The following is a 20,923-nucleotide window of genomic DNA, read 5'->3' on the forward strand; positions in this document are numbered from 1 at the left end:
AAACCCTTCATACCGTGTATCCTTAATTTAGTGACATAAGTTAATTTTAATTACAATCATGTTGTCTTATAGATTTAAGTTTGGCTTTGTTTGTCGCAATTACTCGCAAGCTGTTGCTGCTGCTGCTACCAGTCATCCTTCTTCGTTTACAAACAAGAAAAAAAAACCCTCGTTTGCGAAAAGCTTTTTTGTAGGAAATTTTGTAAAAGATGCATTTACCAAAAGTATCAACGATATCAGTGTACCGAAAATCGATAAACTTCTTGGTGTCAGTGTGCCTAAAGTATTTGGAGGTTTAGAACTATCTGCTGCATCCATTTCAGAAGCTTATAAAAGTATTGGACTTACAAACAGTAAAGCCTACCTAGCCCATGGTAATGTTGTGAAGTCTATTAATACTTTTGGAACAGATGATCAAAAGAAAACCTATTTACCACAATTAGCATCTGGTGAGTTAATTGCATCACCTTGTGTTTATGAAAGTGAACATGGATATGATGTTCAAAACACCACAACTACTGCTTCCTATAAAAATGGAAAATGGGTAATAAATGGTTCAAAGCAATGGGTAGTTAATGGAAAACAGGCCAATATTTTCTTAGTATTTGCTAAAACTATGGATGAATGTAACCGACCAGAAAGTGGTTCCAATTTTTTCACAGTATTTTTGGTTAAAAATTCTCCAAACAATGGCATTAAGATTATTGATGATGGTGATAACTCAAGTGTTTCATTTAACAATGTTCAAGCTGATTGTTATATAGGACAAGAAAATGAAGGTTTAATGGTTTATCAATTATTGTTCTGTGCAGATTTATTAGAATCATCTTCTGCTACATTGGGAGAATTAAAGAATATCATCTATAACGCTTCTCAAAATGTCAATACCCATGATCAATCTAATCTTAACAAATTAGGTAAATTAAATAGCCATATATATACAATGGATTGTGTTTTGAAGTTCACTAGTTTGATTTTTGACTCCTATGACTCGCAATGTGATTATGAACCAATTCTTGCACGTTTATTTATAAATGACACTACTCGTAACTGTTTAAATTTGTTAAACGAATTGGGATTTTCTAAAAAATCATATAAATATATTGAAGACTCATTGTTGTTTGAAGGTAGATCAAATTTACTATCGATTGTTGGTGCTCTACTTGGTATTCAATATGCTGGTCAATTTATGGCAGAAGATGTAAGACAATTAAGAAATCCATTAATGTTTCCCAAATATACACTAAGTCATATTTTAAGAATTCAACGATCGTTAAAAGATAAACCAAAATTAAATCATTATGTTGAAAACTACATGCATCCAACATTAAAAAAACAAGCCTTGGATGTAGAATATTGCTTGAGCAGAATGCAATTTGGTGTTCAAAGTATGTTTATCAATCTTGGCCCTGACACTTTTTACTATCAAATGATACTTGAAAGAGCTAATAGTACTGCTATGGATTTATTTGCTTTGATTGCTGTGTTACATAGAGTTTCACAAAATTTGTCTCATTCTAATACCCGACAATATCCTACGGAATTAATTTTTAGCAATTTATTTAGTAATATTATCCGTGAACGGTGCAGTCAAAAAGTAAATGAAATAATTAATGCTCCACACAATGTTATTGATCCACATTTAAAGACCCTTGGTAAAAAGTGTTTTGTCGAAAAAAATTATTTCTTTGAACATGCTTTAAAAAGAAATATTGTTTGATTAATTTGTTATTTAACTCAATGTAGATATATTTTTAATATATAGCAATAATTGTATTATATATGTTTATATTTGTTAGTGTTAAATATTAATTTTTTCCTAAATAGTTATATCTCAGTACTCTTAAATTTGATGGTATTACTCATCATCAAGCCAAAGCTATTTATCACGCTATTAGAGTAGAAAAAGAGCCTAGTAGTATTGTTAAAAAAATATGTGAAGTTGATGGTCAGTTTGTAATTGTGTAAGTTTATCTAAGTATAATAATTTAGTTTTACAGTGATTTTTTATTCATAAAATCCTATTTATATTTTGAAACATTTTTTTTTTTTAGAAAACTTCAATCTACGCAACTTCAATCTTTGCGTGCAAGTTCAAACGGCTTATTGGATATTTTTATACTTTTATCTGAAGTAGTAAAAAAATTTGAACTGAAAAATCCATCAGTTGACTATGATCACTTTTGAAACTCCTCGTCAAAACACACCATCACCAACTGAAAGTCGAGCTAATTATGGATTTGCCTTGTATTTAGCTTCTAAAACAGCATTTGTTGTTTATTTATTATGGGCATTCATACCAAGTCATTGGTTGACAGTTATTGGTCTAACATACCTTCCTCAGAAGTATTGGGCCATAGCCATACCTGTGTGGGTATGTTGTCTCATCATAGTCATTACACTTTTATACCCAGCCATTAATATGCTGCTTGTTCCTCCAATGAATGATCCTCGTATATTAACAGATTCATTTGCTCGACCGTTAGTTAATGAAGTTCTACCTGGAGGTATACCAACAGTTTCCGATCTTGATCTTTCAGAAGTTTGTAAAACATTGTATCTTAATTATAATAATTCAATTTAAATACATTATTTTTTTTTAATATATAAGTCCACTGACTATTTATAATGTTGATAAAATATTGATTTATTCTGTGAATACTATTGTAAGTGACAAATGTACCAGTTATCTTGACTTTTTCAATCCAAACTTACATTACAAAAAATCTTTATATCATTAACTGTTAAGTACAAGTATCTACAAATATAACCAAATAATAAGTGTGTAAAAGAAAAATGAATAACAGATCTAAGCACTTTTTCATTGTTATTGAGTCACCTTGAGGTTTTAAGTATTTATTTACTATTCATATGGTTACATTTCAATAATTTTTATGCTAAAAAGTATTAAAATAAAAATAATATATTATTACTAGAGTTAGGTAAGTATGTACTATTATTTTTTAAAAGTTACATTTTTGATTATTAGATAGAAATTATAAGCTAGAGCCCCACAAATTTTATAATTTTTTTAAATTAAGAACATTTAGCCATTTTATCTTTTCATAAAACGTGATTTAATTTTCTTATGTTGATAATGGAAATATCAAATTCTTGCGTACTTAACATTTAATTTGTGTACTATAATTAACAAACAAATATAAATGTAAAAAAAATGTATATATTTTATAAATCTGTTTAAATAATAATTTGTATAAATTGATTCAAGTGAACAATGTTAATATATAATAATTATTACCCTGTGGCCTGTAAAATAATTAATGGAATTTCAAACATAAATAAATCAATCAATCTTCTTTAAAAAATTAATTAGAATTAGCTATTAACCAATTATTAATTAAAGTTTCATGAAGTTCTAACCATTTGATATTATTAGATACAGTTTCAAGTGCAGTTTTTCGACCGGCTTTTCCAGCACCGGCTTCTGAATACTTACTGAAGAATTCTTCCATCTAAAATGTTATGCATAAACTTAAATAAATACAGAAATAATATGACACTAATAAAAGTTAAAACACAACATATTCATTGAAAATTATAATTGGTTATAAAAAAATTAAATTTACTTCTTTGAGACGTTCTTGTGTATTAAAACTTGAACAAATTATGGGAATGAGTTTTCCCAATGTACGGTCATTAAGACTAAAACGATCTACTAAGTACTGCCATTCATTTCTAGAATTTTAATTGTTAATTTATCAAAATTAATTAATATCATTCTTATATATATATTGGGTATTAACTAAAAATATGAATAAATACCTCACAAAGTCCCAGACCAATGAAGATCCTATGTGATTGTTGCCAATATACATTAAAACACTGATGTAATCTTGTGAACGTACATAGCTTTCGTTTTTTGAATATTCTAATAATCTAAAAGTCAATAAAAGTTATTTTATTGCATTTATTTAAAATTAAGCACTAAATTCACCTAGTTAATATTTGTGGATCTTTTGAAGCAGTCAATGCTTTTATGAGCAATACTTTTTCTTGAGGTTCTTGTTCGTTTAAATATAAATTCCATACTTTTTCCCATTCGCTAACATTACTATTAAGTATTCCTAGAAAATATATTGCAATTATATTTTTTTAATATTATTTAATATAGCATAAATATGAGCATTAAAATTGATTTATTTTTAATGAAATTATTATAGTATTTTTGATATAAATAGAACTACAGATTATATTAAATAAATCAATATATTCTGTGTTACAACTACTATAAACATTAAAACAAATTTAAAATTTAATGTACCATAATAATAAACTGAAGATCTAATATCAGAATTTGGTTTGATTTTATTATCCAAAAATGTTTTGAACAATTCATAAACTTTTGTTCGAACGCTTGCTAAATCACTAATACATCCAAATTTAAGTATTATACTTCGAAGTCTACGTTGCAAAAAGTTTCTCTCGATTGATTCAATCCAAAAATCTTCATTGATACTTCCCATTAATTTTTGCATATATTTCTTAAATTTCATAAATTATATGTAGTAATTATTATTATTAATAATCTGATTTGATATCTTACCTCTATATTGTATCGTACTTCTCGATGATACAACTTATTTCTTAATTCAATTAATTTTGAAGAAGTTACATACCAAGGAACATAATGATATTCAGAAACTAAATATTTTGTCATGTTCAAAGCTGTGCTATATGATAAAAGATTAGCTTCTGCCAAATTAAAAGCATCATGTATAAGATTTGAACGATCTGCAGCGCTCAATGCCTTTAAATTGTTTAATTGTTTTTATTGTAAATAGTATTAAAAAACTAAAATGCAATTCTTACATCAATATCATTTTTTAATAAACTGCTAAGTAGAGACCAGTCACTTTCTGAATAATTGACTATGTAATATCCAGTCTGCCTATAATTTAATTTTATCCATTCTGCATTAGGAATATCTACCGTAACTTTTAAATAAACATATTTATTAATTTAAATTTCAGTATTCAACAAGATATGATGCTTACTTTTATTCTGATCTTTAGAAAACCAAAGTTTATTTACAGTTTTGTTGTTTGAAGTAATGTAAGTGATTGGTATTTCCCATTTGTAATTGTATGGAGATGATTCGGACAAATATTCAGCATTTGGATTTGCTAAAAATCTTTGCTGTTTCATTGTCAGTTCACTTCCATTTCGTGTAAGAGTTACTACAGGAAAACCTGCTTGACAAGTCCATGTGTCCATTACCTAATTTATTTTAAAATAAATATTGTTTTAGATTGTTATGTTAATAAAATTCTAACTTTAAGTAAGAATAACATTTTTAACTTTTTTTTTTTTACATAAATATATGTATACCTTTTTAACATTAATTGTATTCTGAGTTGCTTTTTGTAATTCAGCCCACAAATCATCAGTCTCAGCATTGCTAAATTCAAACCGTTTTAAGTACGTACTTACACCACTTTTGAAAATCTCTTCACCCAACATTCCTTCTAACATTCGTATTATAGAAGAACCCTAGAAATTAAAGTGAACAAATGGCTAATATAAAACAAAAGAAATATAATTATATGTTTCATAATATTATTAAACTTGCTTTGTTGTATGATATGGAATCAAAAATTTCAGTTATTTGATCTGGATGAGAAACATTTTCCACAATAGCATGTGAACTAAGTTGCTTATCTATTTTTTGTACTAGTTGAAGACTTTTAATTAGGAATAAAGTATCCTAAAAATAATATTATTTAAAATAAGAGATTACTAAAACTTGTAAATTATAAAAAAGTAAATTTACAATATCCCACTCAGGATGAACAACATTTAAAGCTTTGAATTGCATGTAAGAAGCAAATCCTTCATTAAGCCATAAATCATTCCACCATTTCATAGTAGCTGAAAAAACATAGTTATAACTTTTTATATGAATTGTTACATTTTGTGGGTTAGAATTAAATAAGTTAATAAAAAAAAAAAAAAAACACATTCAATCTTAATATAGTAATAATTATTGAGTATTGGTTATAATTTATTAAAAATGTAAATTTAATTTAAATACCAAGATTTCCAAACCACATGTGAGCCAATTCATGAGCAACAGTCAAAGCAACGCTTTCTTTATCATTAATAGAACTTATTCCTTCTTTATACAAAACTCTTGTTTCACGAAAAGTCACTAAACCCCAGTGTTCCATAGCACCAGAAACAAAATCTGGGATCGCTATGAGATCTAAATTAAATATATTTTAAATTCAGTAATAAGAGTCCATAAAAATAAAAGAGACATACCTAATTTTGGTAATGGATATTGAATACCAAAATAATTTACGTAAAAGTTAATTGACTTAAGACCTACAAATTGAGCATACTTCATATTTTCAGATTGACCACGTCTGGCATAAACTGTTAATAAAAATCCTTGATCTGATTTCAGTGGTTCAAGTGATTGAAAATCACATACAATGAAGCATGCTAAGTATGTAGACATAGGAACAGTATTTTCAAAATGAACAGTAGTCAATCCCTTAGAAGGAATGTTGAGCTCTTCAGACTAAAACATAAATTATAATTAACCTTAGTTAATTATAAACATAATTTAAATTTAAGTTTTTATAACTAACTTCTTGGTTCATATTCGACAATGCAATGTAGTTGTTACCAGATGGCCGCACAAGACTGATTTTAAATTTAGATTTCAACTGCGGTTCATCAAAACACGGAAATGCCAATCGTGCATATGTTGGTTCAAACTTTGAAGTAGCAATAAAATGCTTTTCATTACTTTTTATATCAGTATAACTACTACGATAAAATCCAATTATTTTATTTAATAAACTGCCCTCAAATTTTAATTGTAATTTATGTTCTCCAGCATTCAATTCTGAATTAGGCACCACAACCCAAAATTCATGTTCAGGATATGAAAATGCTGTTACAATACTTGAATTTAACTTGGATTCTTTGATGTTCAGTCCTTTTGAGTGTAGTTTAATGTAACTTTGGGGAGTGTCCAATACCAATGTAATATCGACAGAACCAACAAATGTACCTTGTTCAAGATTTGGGTGCAATTTAATGAAGTACTGCTTAGGGTGAATGTAAGGAGATAAGCGATGAGTAGACTTCCAAGGTTTGGCTGCAATTATAGACTATAATATTAAAATAACAAATTATTAGAAACTATACTCAAAAACAAATGAAACTTGACTATAGAAAACCAACCAAGCACAACATTATAATAATAATCAAATCAAAACTTACATCCATAATTTTACGATTAGTTGAAAAAAAATGTATGTTAAAGTATATATTATAATAATTTATAATATTAAATTAATGTTAAGAAAATCTTGAATGAAAATATAGTTAATTATTGGCAACAAGTACCCACTAAGTAGGTCAGCAATTGCTCGAATAAGAACATTTTAAACAAAATTGAAAATAGTAATAATCCATAACTATTTCACTATCATTGAAATAGAGAATATCACTAGAGTAAATTTAAAAAAAAAATAACAAAATAATAATAAATTTCTTTATTCTGTGATATCATGAAGAATTGATATCATATCAATTACAGAGATAATAAGGGATGGATTTCAATGTATTTACATCTTTTTTTTGGAATGTCTTACAAGATCAATGCCGGATTACCCATTAGACGGAGTAGACACCCGCCTTAGGGTCTCACTCATTTAAGGGGCCCTGTGAAAACGGAAAACTATATATTTTTTTTTTCGATAATACGTGTATTTTATTTACGAATTTACAGGACAAAAGCCATTATGAAATATAATAAAAAAAAAAAAATAAAAAATATAAACAAAAAATAATAATATATTAAGTTGTAGGTATTACAACAATTAGGTAACAATAATAAAATTGTTTTGAAAAAAATAGAAACAATATAATAGTTAATTCATTTATCCAGCAAATAAAAAAAATGTAATAAACACGATTTTATTTATTAATAATAGTTGGTTATTATTAAATCTGTTTATTTCAATTACTGGATAGCGATGTAGAAGATGTATGTAAAAAATAATATTGTAGGGCTCAACATTTTCATTGCATAAGGGCCCATAAATGTTTAATGCGGCACTGTACAAGATGCTTTCTAATTATTATTAATCATTATTATTCTAATAGGTATTCTTATTCGTGACCTATTTCTGGAATTATGTCTAAAAAAATTAACTTCATTCAAATATAAACATAGTATTAACATTAATGAATGAATTACCATTAACAGAGTCTATAAATTTTGTTGATACGATTTGTCAAATTAAAATGTTTACAAATTTTTTATATTTGATATACAATGTTATGTACATTTTTATAATTTTACATGTTAAACAAACATTTTTTTTTTTTTTAAATGATTAATACAAAAATAAAATGATTTAATGTAAATTAATATTTAAATTAATATTTTGATAAAGCATTTTTTAGACTTTTTAGGTCATTGTTATCATTTAGTTTGTTGAAGCTGTGAAAATTATTAGATGATGACATGATATGATATTATACCTAGATTTTAAAATTATTGTATATCTAACAAAATAAAAGACATTTGGGGACGGGGATTATAACTAGTAGTGGGCATATCCGGATTTAAAAAATCCGAATTATTCGGATTTGTCAAATCCGGATTTAGTAAATCCGGATTTCACGGATTATCCGGATTATTCAATTCGATTTTGCTGTTCAATGAATCATTTTTATATATTAATAATATTTTAATAATATAACATTTTGTTAAATTTTCATTATAATAAAATAATTTATTTTACCATACATTAAAAATATTTGTAAGTCTGAAGTCACATAAAAAGTAAATCCATAAATCCGGATAATTCGAGAAATCTAGATAAGAATTTGATTCAAATCCGGCTTTGGATATCCGGATATTCGGTTAATCCAGATATTCGGATTTCATGCCCACCCCTAGTTATAACCAATCAAACTCCCTTCCTGGACACGTCATTAAATTTGTTTGTTGGTTGTTATTATTTTGTTTGTCTTAAATACTGCAGAGCGTAAGTTCTTAATTTTGATTGAAAGTTTAATATAAATTATTAAAATACTACGTAAAGAGTTCTTATATAGAAAATAACAGTGGTTATAAATCTTGTATGTGCTCTCTACTCGAAGTTAATTGTACTCGTTAGGTTTATACATAGCATATTTAGAGGGTGTTTTAGCTGCTCTATGGATTTAAATCTTATCATGACTAAACACTTCCATAGGCGCAACTAGGGGGGCGGGCGCAAGAGGGTTTTTAGCACCCCTGAATTCAAATTTCATGCTCCAGTTTTTTTTTATTCATATTTATAGTTGTGTCTAGGAATGGGTACTTTTCCGAGAAAGTAAAATCTCTTGATTTTACTTATATATTTTACATGTCCGGGAAAAGTTTCCGGAAATTACTCCTCATGTCAGAAAAAAAGCAGGAAATATTTGTTTTAATGAAATTATTTTTCTTATTGATTACACATGACGTTTTAAAATAATAAAACTAAAATTCTATACTAATATGAAGTTCAAAAATATTTTATTTTTTTTTGTTGTTTGTAACTATACAAATTAAATAACAAGAAAAATATTAATAACAATAAACCACATAATATTATTTTAACTTCTGAATAATTTCTCAAACTTAAATTAAAACATAATACAATTAATACCAAATATTTTAATACTGTATTTTTAAACTATTTTTAAGTACAAATCAAGTTATATTAGTAATGATATATTAACGATACACCAAGACACCAGTCTTTCTATACAAAATAATTTGATACATAATATGTAAAAATAATAATCTTTATATTGGGAGAAAGTTGAAAAAGTAGTTTAAAAGAAAATTCCCGGGAAAATAACTTTTCCCAGGAACATTAACCGCGAACTTTTTCAATGGGACATCTCTAGTTGCGCCCATGAACACTTATATAGAAAATTTGTTTTATTCACACGTTACGTAGTGAGTCATTCATAGATATCGAAGGCATTTACTATAATCATACATAAATTAAATAATATAATATTATAATAATGTAATAAATCCATGCTGTAATTTATCAAGTATATTCAAACGATAAAACCATCTATAAATAAAAATAGTCAAGATTTAAGTATTTAACCTAAAAAGGTTATGAAATACACTTCTGGTCACTAATTAAATACAATTATATTAGAATAAATTATTATTAGAATTCATTTTTCACAATCATTATAATACAAATGTATTCAAATAATAATTATTAGAATAATTATCTAGATAAAATGTTGATCAATTATTTTCCTCCGTTCATTTTTAAGCTATTGTAACATGGCTGTAATTATATCCACTGTAAATTATTCCAAATGTTAATATTTAATAAAAATTCGTATTAATCGATGTGCATTTGTTTATTTCAGTTCAACCAGCTAAAACCAATGGATCATTGGAAGAAATTAATTAACGATAAAATATGTTTATATATGAATTATATCGGTCGAGGTCATAAATTCTGTACCCCGGAGGTAAAATAAACCATGTCACAAAATAGTAATTTTACAGGGAGTTAAATTTTCGTTTATTTTCATCTAAAAATATTTTTTTTTTTTGTGTCCAATTTGAATTACTTTATTGCTCCTTATTTCCGTTACTTTTGATAACTTGCCGTAGTGCCTTATACCTTTATATAGAGTGAAAAATGTACAAAGACCTGAAGCTTACTAAATTTCTTCAAAAATGGACATGGTTTCCTTTACCTCCGGGGTACAGAATTTAAAAATCAATCTTTATAATACGTCTGCAAATAATTATTTTTCTACATTTTATTCAAACTTCTAAATAACCGTAATTTACAACTAATATTTTTCATAAGTCTCTCAACCCTTCTAACTCAATGATTTGAAAATAAATTAACTTCATCTAGGTTTCAATCTTTCCTGGCCTAATTTGTGTACCACGCGTAACACAAAAGAAAATTGTCTGCGACTATTTCTGTTAAATATTCTATACTCAGATGTCATCCCACTTCACTTACCTAAATGTAATAGCGAAGGATATACTTAAAAATTATATCACTTCAATTTTCTACAACCACCCTTAGTTTTAATAGTTAGACTCCCTAGGTACATGGTATCGATCATATAGACTTTTCACTCCCGTACCCGAATAAATATCTTTCAAATATTATAGATTTTTCCGTTGATGCAAATAGTCATTGAGATTTGGGAAAACAACGTTTTTGGCTAATTTTATTAAAAAATACATTTTCCCCTGAAATTTGCTCTAATACAAATTTCATTTGGTAATTCGTCATCATCATGATTATATTATATTTACATATAAAATGTTTTATATCCTTAGAGTATCCTACTATATTTGCATCTGTGTTTATCTCATTTTTATCAAATTTTGTAGCATAACGCTTATAATCAATTATATTGTGAAATTATCATTGTTTCGATATAATGTATTTAGGTACATTCATTTTTTTTTTTATAATTTAAATTAAGTATACTCACGTCTAAACTATAGGGAATCAGTAGATTACCGGGTACTATTCCTGTAAATTTTTCGTCTTCTAAACTATCTTCCATTTTAAAATGTATGACAATTGCTATGATTAAGATCGCTGTCAAGACAAAAACAGTCACCAATTTCACCAACAGATTCATTTTTGATACAATGAAATTAATTTTTGATTTTCTAGATAACTTTTATGACCTCTGCAACTACCTGTTAACATTAATTTCAAAGTATATTAATGCATGTAGTTTTTGTAATATTTATAACTCTGTAGGTATAAAATGTGTACTATATGTTCTGAATTGTTTCCATATAATCACATCCACCAAGTGTAGTCGAATGATGATCATATTGTTATAATACATAAAACACATTACCTATATGTATTTGAATACACAAAAACAACGTGGGTATACATATTAAATTTATTCATGGCATTTTTGTTTGTGTATGTTAATATGATGGCAAGCAGAAATACTTTTCTGTTTGTTAAACTAGTTTTATTTACATAATTAAATTGAGCAATGTATATATTACATATAATTTAATATATGTTAATGCATATATTAAATAAATATGCATTGTCCTACAAAAACGTACCCATTGCAACAATTTCTCCTGAGATAATGAATATAAATAAATTATGTTTCTTTTATAAACCTCACAAAGATAAAATTACTAATATTTATTCTTTAATAACATTGTTTTGTTTATATATTTGATTTTAAAAATGATAGCATTACATTTTTTATTTTCACTAACATCATGATTTTTAATATTTTAGAGTTCACAAAAAAAATTATATTATTTAATATCATAGCAAATAGTTTTGAATTTATATAAAAAGTTTATATCAAAACACTAATAAAGTATAAAAAGTTTATATATATATTTATTTCTATAGATAAAAATTAATTAACATACTTTTTTGATTACCAGAGCTCGGTTGTAGTATTATTAATGAATCATATAAATAAATGTAATCAATAAAAAACTTGAATGATCAAATTATATTTTCACATTTCTCTTTAAGTCGTTTTATAAGTACACGATTAATGACTTACCAAGAACGTATACTGAGACACTGTGTACATATACTACTATATACCAACAGGTTAGCTATTATTAGTGTAACTCAAGAAAGTGAAACTAATTTGCTATCAATTTGTAATCTGACCTTCTGTCATAGTTAAATTAAAAATGCCTATCGTGCTGTGTACAAAAGTGATACTTTAACAACTTATACGTTTTAAAAATATGAACAAAAAATATTTATTGATCATTTTGGAAAACTATATTTTTATATCTAATATCTAGTTTTAACAATTATAATTTCTCCGGTATTAATTTTGATTGGTTTATATTTATTATAATACTTGTCAATCAAAATACTATTTTTTGATTTATATCGGAAACTAGTGGAAAATATTCTTATTTTTTTTAATATATTATAATATTATAGTTGTGTTTATGTAATACCTATACAGTTGTATAATTGTTCTACTAGTTCAATTGTATTATTAGTCTATTACCTTTACAAATTTATTTAATATATTATAGTAGTATCAAGTATTTCTGTACTTATTACTACTTAAAATTGTTTGACATGGACTTTGGACGGGCGATGAGATGATGCAGATTGATATGATAAGAAAAAATGAATAGCTGATGAAGAAAGATATACACACTGAAACAAATAATATAAGAATAGTTTAATTGTACTAGTAACTAATTATTTTTATTTTTAGATTTTCAGTGAAACTACGAGTGTATTTATTTATTAAGTTTGCTTTACTATAATTTTTTATTTTTGTATCTGAGTACACTATTTCAAATAAAAGAGTTGCTCTGATCACAAAATAAAAAGTTAAAAATAGGAAATGGGTTCTAGTTGGTTTATTGAAAAGGTAGGTTATTTTTTTTAAATTTATTTAACAATTTTTCAAATAATTGAGAAAATAAAAAAAAAAACTGCAAGAACACTATAACCGAAACTATTACATTTTTTTTATTTAAACCTTTAAGTCAATTTTATACTTTTGTTAAGGTTTGAAAATTGGATACAAGATTTTTTATACGATTTTCTTTGTAATAAAAAAAAAAAAATCACAAAAAAGTTATATATATGTAACAAGATTTAATTTTGACGAAAACACACATATCAACAAATTTCAATAAAAGTAAAACGACATTAATTATTTAGTTTTTATCTTAAACGAATCATTCGTAGAAACTCGAAATCTTTACTGAGTACTTATATTATCATTTTAAACACATTTAATAGTTTCGAAATATTTTAACGAAATGTATAATACTTATAGACACTTGATATTATCGATTTTCCTTAATTTTATATTATTTTTTTGTATAAAAGTTAGAACACTAAAAGTTTAACCTTCATTGTTTAGAAATTTGGTTACATTATCCTCTCACTTAGAATTGTTCTTTAGAGATCAATGATATATTTGTTTCAAGTTTAAAAGAGTAATTCAACAATACCATTCTTCGTAGGCGAAACTAGAAACTTTTATTAGGTCAAGCCAAATGAAAAATATAAATAGTATTATTACGTAAAATTAACTATTATTTCCTATAGTATGATTATAAAAATAAATATCAAATGTCTAAATAACAAATAAAACTAATATAATAAAACAATAACTGATAAAATAGATTATTCAAATACATAGAATAGATTTATTATGTTCTATTTTAATCCTTATTTGTACCAATTGCAGTGGCGCACACAGGATTTTTTTCGGGGGAGGTCATGGTAAACACATTTTACAATTAACAAAATTATGCAAATCCGTAATATACTTTGACTTAAATAATAGCATTGATAATAGAATAGACTATTCTATAATCAATGATAATAGGTATTCAATACTATATCTTCATATTTCAAACTTGTAAAATTTGTAAATTTTAACCTAGACATCGGAAGAAATTCCGGGTGGAGGGAGGTTTACAACCCCCCCCCCCCGCGTGCGCTACTGACTAATTGTACCTATATACTATATTATATTATAGTATTATATGAAACATACAAATGTATACCTTTACATGTATAAATATATTATTTATAATGCCTAAATAATAATTAAAATATAATATATATATATTTTGTTAGTATTAGGTCAGGCCATGGCCTGACTGGCCTGACCCGTAGTTTCGCCTGTGCCATTCTTCCTTGTATTTTGAACGTTTCACATTTTGCTTAAGCACCTCCATGTTCCATGTAGTTTTAGATAATAAATATATTTGGGTAATGACATTGTTCAAGATGTTACAGAAAATGTACGTTTCTTGACTAATGTGTATGGAAATGCTGTTATGTCACGATCACGTGTTTTTGATAGGTACAACGATTTTTTGAAGATCCTAATGAAATTGAAGACGAACAACGTGGGTTTCATCCATGCTCGTCAAAAACTGACGATAACATTTTAGAAACCAAAGATACCATACGAAAAGATCGGTGACTGGGTATTAGAATGATAGTTAAAATAGTTAATATTGACAAGGAAATCATTTAACAAATTTTGCGTGATCAATTGATCATGACAAAAGTCTACACTAGAATGCTTCCTAAAAATATCTCTCAGGAACAAAAAGACAGTAGGCAATACATTTTCACAGACATTCTCGAACGGATGGAAAGTGAATTTGTTGAGAAGGGCGATAAATTCCGATGAAACTTGGATTTTCCAATATGATCCCGAAACTAAGTGGCAGTACACATATTGGAAAACTTACTTATCATCAAATATGAAAAAAGCTCGAATGAGCAAGTTAAAATTAAAAGCTATGTTGATTGTATTTGATGATGTTAGGGGGGTATTATGATTGAATGGGTACTATAAGGATAAACTACAAATAAACATTAATATTTATAATTCTTAACAACCCTCAGAGAACGAGTAAGAAGGAAGCTACTCGAATTATGGAAAAACGAATTGTGGATCTTATTTTTTTATTTATAATTTTTAAAATATGCATTTTTATGCAATTATTTTGAAATATGCAGTTAATTGTCATTTTTACTCAAATATGCAAAATAAGCAAAAACAAAAATTATCCATTGAAATCTATACAGTTTGAGACACCGACATTTGTAAACAAAATTATTTAAGGTGAATTGTAGAAGAATATCCATTTGCATATAAATCTGAGCTTGAGTTATCACTTATTAATACTTCATGTAACACTGCAAAAGGTAATAACTCCTTATAGCTCGTTATCTTGGTGTGTATTTCACTTTAAGGGTAGCCATAAAGCTTATACTATGATAAGTGTAATGTCGTAATGTGAAATTTTCATAAATAAAATTGTTGATCATTTCATATTATCTAGGTATAAATTAGCATGGCTTAAATTTTATAATTTGAAATTTAATATTGTCAGCGTTGGGACTTATCTAGATAAATTATCTAAATAGATTTGTTGTCATCTTTTAACTTATCTAGATAAATAACGCTAAGTTATTTAATTACATATCTAAGATAAAATTTTTACTTAGATAATTGTCTGTATTCTTGCCAAGATTAGGGTTATTTTTATTCTTGTACGGAAACGAATCCAATAAATCAGAGATCATAAAAATCGGTCCAGTCGTTCTTGAATTATAAATTCTGTAACTAACCCTACTTTCTTTTATATATAAGGATTTTGTATTTATAATCGTGTATTATTAATAAGTAATTATTATTTCTTGGTATGACATTTTGTTTGTATTTTCATGTTGGCAAAATATTTCTGGTATTTTTAAACTTAATTTCTTATTTTTCCATGGAAGTTCCAAATATAGTAGGTATTTGATTTTAGGAAACACATGTAACTCATACGTTGAGTAGATATTACTTCATTCTTGGAACCTGTAAAGTCGTAACTACTTATAGAATAATGAAAATCATCAAATTAAGATTATATGGAAAACAACTTAAAATAATTTCTTATGTATTCTGTATTCATCCTGATACGTACAGAGCAATTTTCATTGTTTTTTTTTTTGTGTAACATTTTAGTGATTAACCATCATTAAATATTATACATTATGTATAAATATTGCTTAATGGTACACAACATTACTACAGTAAACATTAAGCACCTAGGTACCTATTGATAATGATGATTATAATTAAGTCTTCATAGATATTATTACAAATATGAAATATTGACCAAAAAATAAAATTTTTTGAAAATATCTTTTTTTTATCTAGATAAATTTTGCATTATCTATTCCCAACAATGAATATTGTTTAAAATTGTATTTATATAATTGTTGTATCTTATTTTGAAGGTAAATTAGAAGATACGTACTTATACTTGTCTCTGTACAAGTAAGTACAGTAATATAATTATACAACTTATATTGTATGAAGTAAGCATTGGCGATGTCTGTTTTTTATAGTATTGCATAAAAATAAAATCCGAGTATAATTGCAATAAATGTTCAGTACATTGAGTTATAATTGCAATTTTGAATCAGTTTTAAATCTAAAATCCGAATTACAACTTTTACCATGGGTGGCATTAGGGGGGCACAAAGGGGAAGTTACCTCGCTAGAAAAAAAAATTGAGAGGGCAAACTTATAATTTTGCCCCCCTCCTAAGTTTAATATTATTAAAACATTTACACATAGTAAGTAAGTAAAATTTAGGTGTAAAAATTTATAATATATAGAGAAGTTGAATTTGAGAAATTTTTAAATTGATCAGCAGATTGTGATTAATTTTTGTCCTCCGAAAATAAGAGCCAAGTGCGGCTTATGACTTTTATATCCTAGTACCCAAGAACATAGCCAAGAGGTTGTCAGGGGGCAATTACTTCCTGTCTAACAGATATATTAATTTTTAACGAAATTTTAAACTGACCCATATATCACCCAATATTTAAACGGTTTATAACTTATAACATTTTTATTTTTTCATATAATTTTTTAACAGTATAATTTTACATGAATAGTTTTAATGTAATTTTTTTTTTTTTGTATTAACCTTGTAAGTTATAGGTAATTAAAAATCATAAAATAAAAAAAATTGACATATGTAAACATTATAAAATACCTACACTTAATAAATAACACTAAACATGTTTTGATAATTGGTTGTCCCCCAGATGAAATTTTTAGTTACTCCTTTGCTACTACCAGTATATCTGTCCACCATGTAGCCATCAACAATAACATACGCAATACATACACGTAAGGATCGGCACCACTAAAGGGTAGGTCCCATTCTTTTTTTTTTTTGTGAATTGACGTACCCAGAACTTTTCAATGGTGGAGGGGTTAGGGTTTAGATTTATACAATAGGTAAACATAAAGATATTTATAATTTTGCTATTGGTACTTTATTTAAAACATTTAATAAGTCAAAAAATATTTTAATTACTTAATTGCTTTACATACTTTACATAATCATAGGTAGTTTTCTTGTTATGATAGCTAATTTATATAGGATATCATATGGGTGTAATATTATATCACTGTGTATATTCATCATTGCCAAACCTTCCAGTTTATTCTCACACGTGGTGTTTCGGCAAACTATGTTTTTATTGTTTTTATTGATAAGAAATATCGTGCATAACTAGTAGTTGTAACTGGGAGAGTTAATAAAACTGTAGAAGTTTGAATTTAGAAGTGGAAATGGACGTGCTACATTTTTGTGTTAATCAAGTGTTAATGTATTTTTTAAAAAATTTTGAGTTCCTGCAAATATTTTTACATTTTTATTTCACTCACATCTGTTAACACACTGCAATCTAAACCATCTTGATAAATTTCAACTCACTACCTAATTTTTTTTTTGTCAATTATACAATTTAATGATGGTAAAATAAAGTTTTTAAACATTTTAAATTATAGAATTGTGGGATAAAAATCGCCCATTTAATTGATTTAAACATATGCTATAAACCATATAAACTATGATTTTGAATTTGGAGGGACTATTGAAACATATAAAATCTTCATGTCAAAGAAACACGATTTATTAAAAATATTACTCTAATGATGTGCTTTGTAGATAAAGGGATTGAAGACGGTATCCAAATAAAAACAGCTCAACGGAAACGCCAAAAGAACGAATAATAATAATAATAATAATAATAATCTTTGATTATAAAGAGTTGATAAAAATTATCAAGTTAAATCGTTTTCGAAACGGTTCGGTGTTACGAATTGTCATTCAGAACTTCGAAGCCTACATATTAAGGGTAAGCCACCAAATGTCTAATTAATCCATAACATCAAAGTTCGATACTCGTACTGCAGGTACAAGTACGACTGTTACTGTTATTGGAAACTAGTCCACAGACACGCTACTTAAATCTAATACTGAAGAATTGTAACTGGTGATTTAACATTTGTTTACAACTTTGAAAAGTGAATATGTTTATGTTCTGTCCGGACGATGGATATTTTAACGTGATATAAAAAGATGTTTTCTATTTGTATGATGTAAAAGGGGGCACTCATCCTTGTACTAGAACAGCTGTTCCCAAACTTTTTTTCCACGGTGCCTTTTTTGGTACCAAATTTAGCCACGGTGCCCTGCTGTGAATAACATTTAAGACAGAAAAAAAAATACTTATTGATTACTAATTTTATTAATTTTATTTAAATTTAACTTGATTATAAATTAATGCATTTTTAAACTTAAGAAATAAATAAATAAAAATTATTATTATTATGATTATAATTATTATATAAAAATATTACAAGGTTAAAATGAGAATTTCCGAATATACAATAGAAAATATTACATTATTTGCTATAAAGCTTTTACGAAAATAATGAAGAAAAACAATTTTATAAATTTTAAACTATTTGTTATGAACCGTAGACCGCGGTGCCCTTAAAAAGTGGTCGCGATGCACAGTTTGAGAACCGCTGTGCTAGAGCGTTTGCAGTTGCATAATTATGACACAGTTAAAATATTAAAGTCAAAATAACATAGTATTTAATTTTGAACTAAACTAATAAATATTATAGCTGTTGTGCAATTTATAAAACAAATATTATAGCTAATCATTTGAATTTTGATTAATTTTCAACTTATGCTTACCTATTCAAAAAATGTAGGTCTCAATAATTCTTGATCCATCCACGAATTCATTTAATTCTAAATTATACATACATATTTAAAAATATAAAAAATAAATAGATGTTACAAATATTTTTTTTTATAGCTTAGTATAATGTAATAGTATTGGTTTTTTTGACACCATAAAGTTACATGATTATTTAAAGTTCATTTTTCATAAGAATGAAATTAACTGAAATATTTATCTAAATTGTTTCATTTTAATACATTGATTAATATTTATTATTTATATTCAACCCAATCACGTCATGTTGTTTGTACACATTATATTTGCTAATTAAATCCACTTTAATTAACATGAAATTATATTGTTATTTAGTGATTAATTCATACAATAGTGACAGTTTACGTACATTCATAGTTAATATTCATATACGATTTTGATTTTTGATCGATGAAGAAAAGGTAGGTAATTTTTAATATATTTACAATAATTACTAAATTGACTAAGTAATTTACCCTTTTGTAGGAGGCAGTCTATTATTATTCTGACTTTAGTTGCGTCTTATAAGGGTTGTTTCGTACTTTACCCTTTATAAAAATGATAATTGAGCCAAACCTTTAGATTTTTATATTCAGATAAAATGACATATGGCCTTTATTATATATTGAGTCATTTATACGATTTGCTGTATAAAAAATAAATATATAATATATAATGTCTATACATGATTGGAGATGCAGAACGATATTCATTATTATTTCTCAAGGTTTTTTGTCGTACTTAAGTAAGCTATTGAGAAAATTGAAAAATGACCGATCGGTTGTATATTTGGAACTTTTGTGTTAATTTGTTTCTGGTTGAAACTTTGATTTACTATCTAAAAGTTTTTCGTATTTATATAAATATTTTATTATTTTTTTTAATAATTTATACAACATATTATCTAACCTATTTATTAAGTTTAAATGTAAAACACCGAAAATTAATTACAGTGAAAGGTTAAAAGTACCTACCGATTTAAATGGGTATAAAATAATGTTATAATAATGTTAATAAAATATGTTATAAATAATGTTAATAATGTTGCTTTATTTTCCTTACTTAGGTACTCATTTTGTCTTAATCATTAACAACTATTCACTCGCCGTACATCTATTTTTTCGCTGTTTGCCGTTATTATTGTAAGAATATGAACTGTATTTTTTCTCATGAACATAACGTAGAAAAAAGCTTATCTGTGATGACGATGCGTGATATTATTGTTTTATAATATCGATAAGCCAATTAGATAAGTGTTTATCAATTATTTTTAAACAATAATTATAATATAAAATAAAAACTGCATACACGTA

The 20,923-nt window shown here is 26.2% G+C and overlaps 2 protein-coding genes across 4 annotated transcripts; one reads left to right on the forward strand and one right to left on the reverse strand.

The window, feature by feature from the left end:
* Window positions 1-12: 12 nt before the first annotated feature.
* Window positions 13-1,746, forward strand: LOC112688498 (acyl-CoA dehydrogenase family member 9, mitochondrial-like). The gene has a single exon (XM_025561730.1). It carries the CDS (start codon window positions 59-61, stop codon window positions 1,718-1,720), a length of 1,662 nt encoding a protein of 553 aa, XP_025417515.1. The 5' UTR covers window positions 13-58; the 3' UTR covers window positions 1,721-1,746.
* A 1,543-nt stretch (window positions 1,747-3,289) lies between these two features.
* On the reverse strand, window positions 3,290-20,690 carry LOC112688522 (glutamyl aminopeptidase-like). Of its 3 annotated transcripts, XM_025561768.1 has the most exons (17): window positions 20,673-20,690; window positions 19,589-19,645; window positions 11,512-11,725; window positions 6,615-7,142; window positions 6,283-6,544; window positions 6,053-6,223; window positions 5,792-5,889; window positions 5,591-5,725; window positions 5,350-5,511; window positions 5,016-5,238; window positions 4,831-4,955; window positions 4,565-4,768; window positions 4,283-4,502; window positions 3,956-4,085; window positions 3,784-3,897; window positions 3,588-3,696; window positions 3,290-3,473 (listed from the first exon to the last, which is right to left on the reverse strand). In XM_025561768.1, exons 3-17 carry the CDS (start codon window positions 11,662-11,664, stop codon window positions 3,327-3,329), a joined length of 2,781 nt encoding a protein of 926 aa, XP_025417553.1. In that variant the 5' UTR covers window positions 11,665-11,725; window positions 19,589-19,645; window positions 20,673-20,690; the 3' UTR covers window positions 3,290-3,326. The 3 variants fall into 3 exon arrangements, with proteins under 3 accessions (XP_025417553.1, XP_025417552.1, XP_025417554.1); XM_025561767.1 differs by lacking the exons at window positions 19,589-19,645; window positions 20,673-20,690 and adding an exon at window positions 12,440-12,585; XM_025561769.1 differs by lacking the exons at window positions 11,512-11,725; window positions 19,589-19,645; window positions 20,673-20,690 and adding an exon at window positions 7,255-7,287.
* Window positions 20,691-20,923: the final 233 nt, after the last annotated feature.

This window comes from Sipha flava, unplaced genomic scaffold (genome assembly GCF_003268045.1).
Source record: "Sipha flava isolate LNK unplaced genomic scaffold, YSA_version1 39_pilon_pilon, whole genome shotgun sequence".
Lineage (NCBI taxonomy): Eukaryota > Metazoa > Arthropoda > Insecta > Hemiptera > Aphididae > Sipha > Sipha flava.

Bases quoted from the DNA above. Each gene is read 5' to 3' on its own strand.
- LOC112688498 (XM_025561730.1), top strand. From the start codon at position 59: ATGTTGTCTTATAGATTTAAGTTTGGCTTTGTTTGTCGCAATTACTCG.
- LOC112688522 (XM_025561768.1), bottom strand. From the start codon at position 11,664: ATGAATCTGTTGGTGAAATTGGTGACTGTTTTTGTCTTGACAGCGATC. The intron at 5,890-6,052 runs GTATTTAAATTA...ATGTTTTTTCAG, and splicing joins CATGTGGTTTGGAAATCTTG to CTACTATGAAATGGTGGAAT. The intron at 3,697-3,783 runs GTATTTATTCAT...TTAAAATTCTAG, and splicing joins TTGGTCTGGGACTTTGTGAG to AAATGAATGGCAGTACTTAG.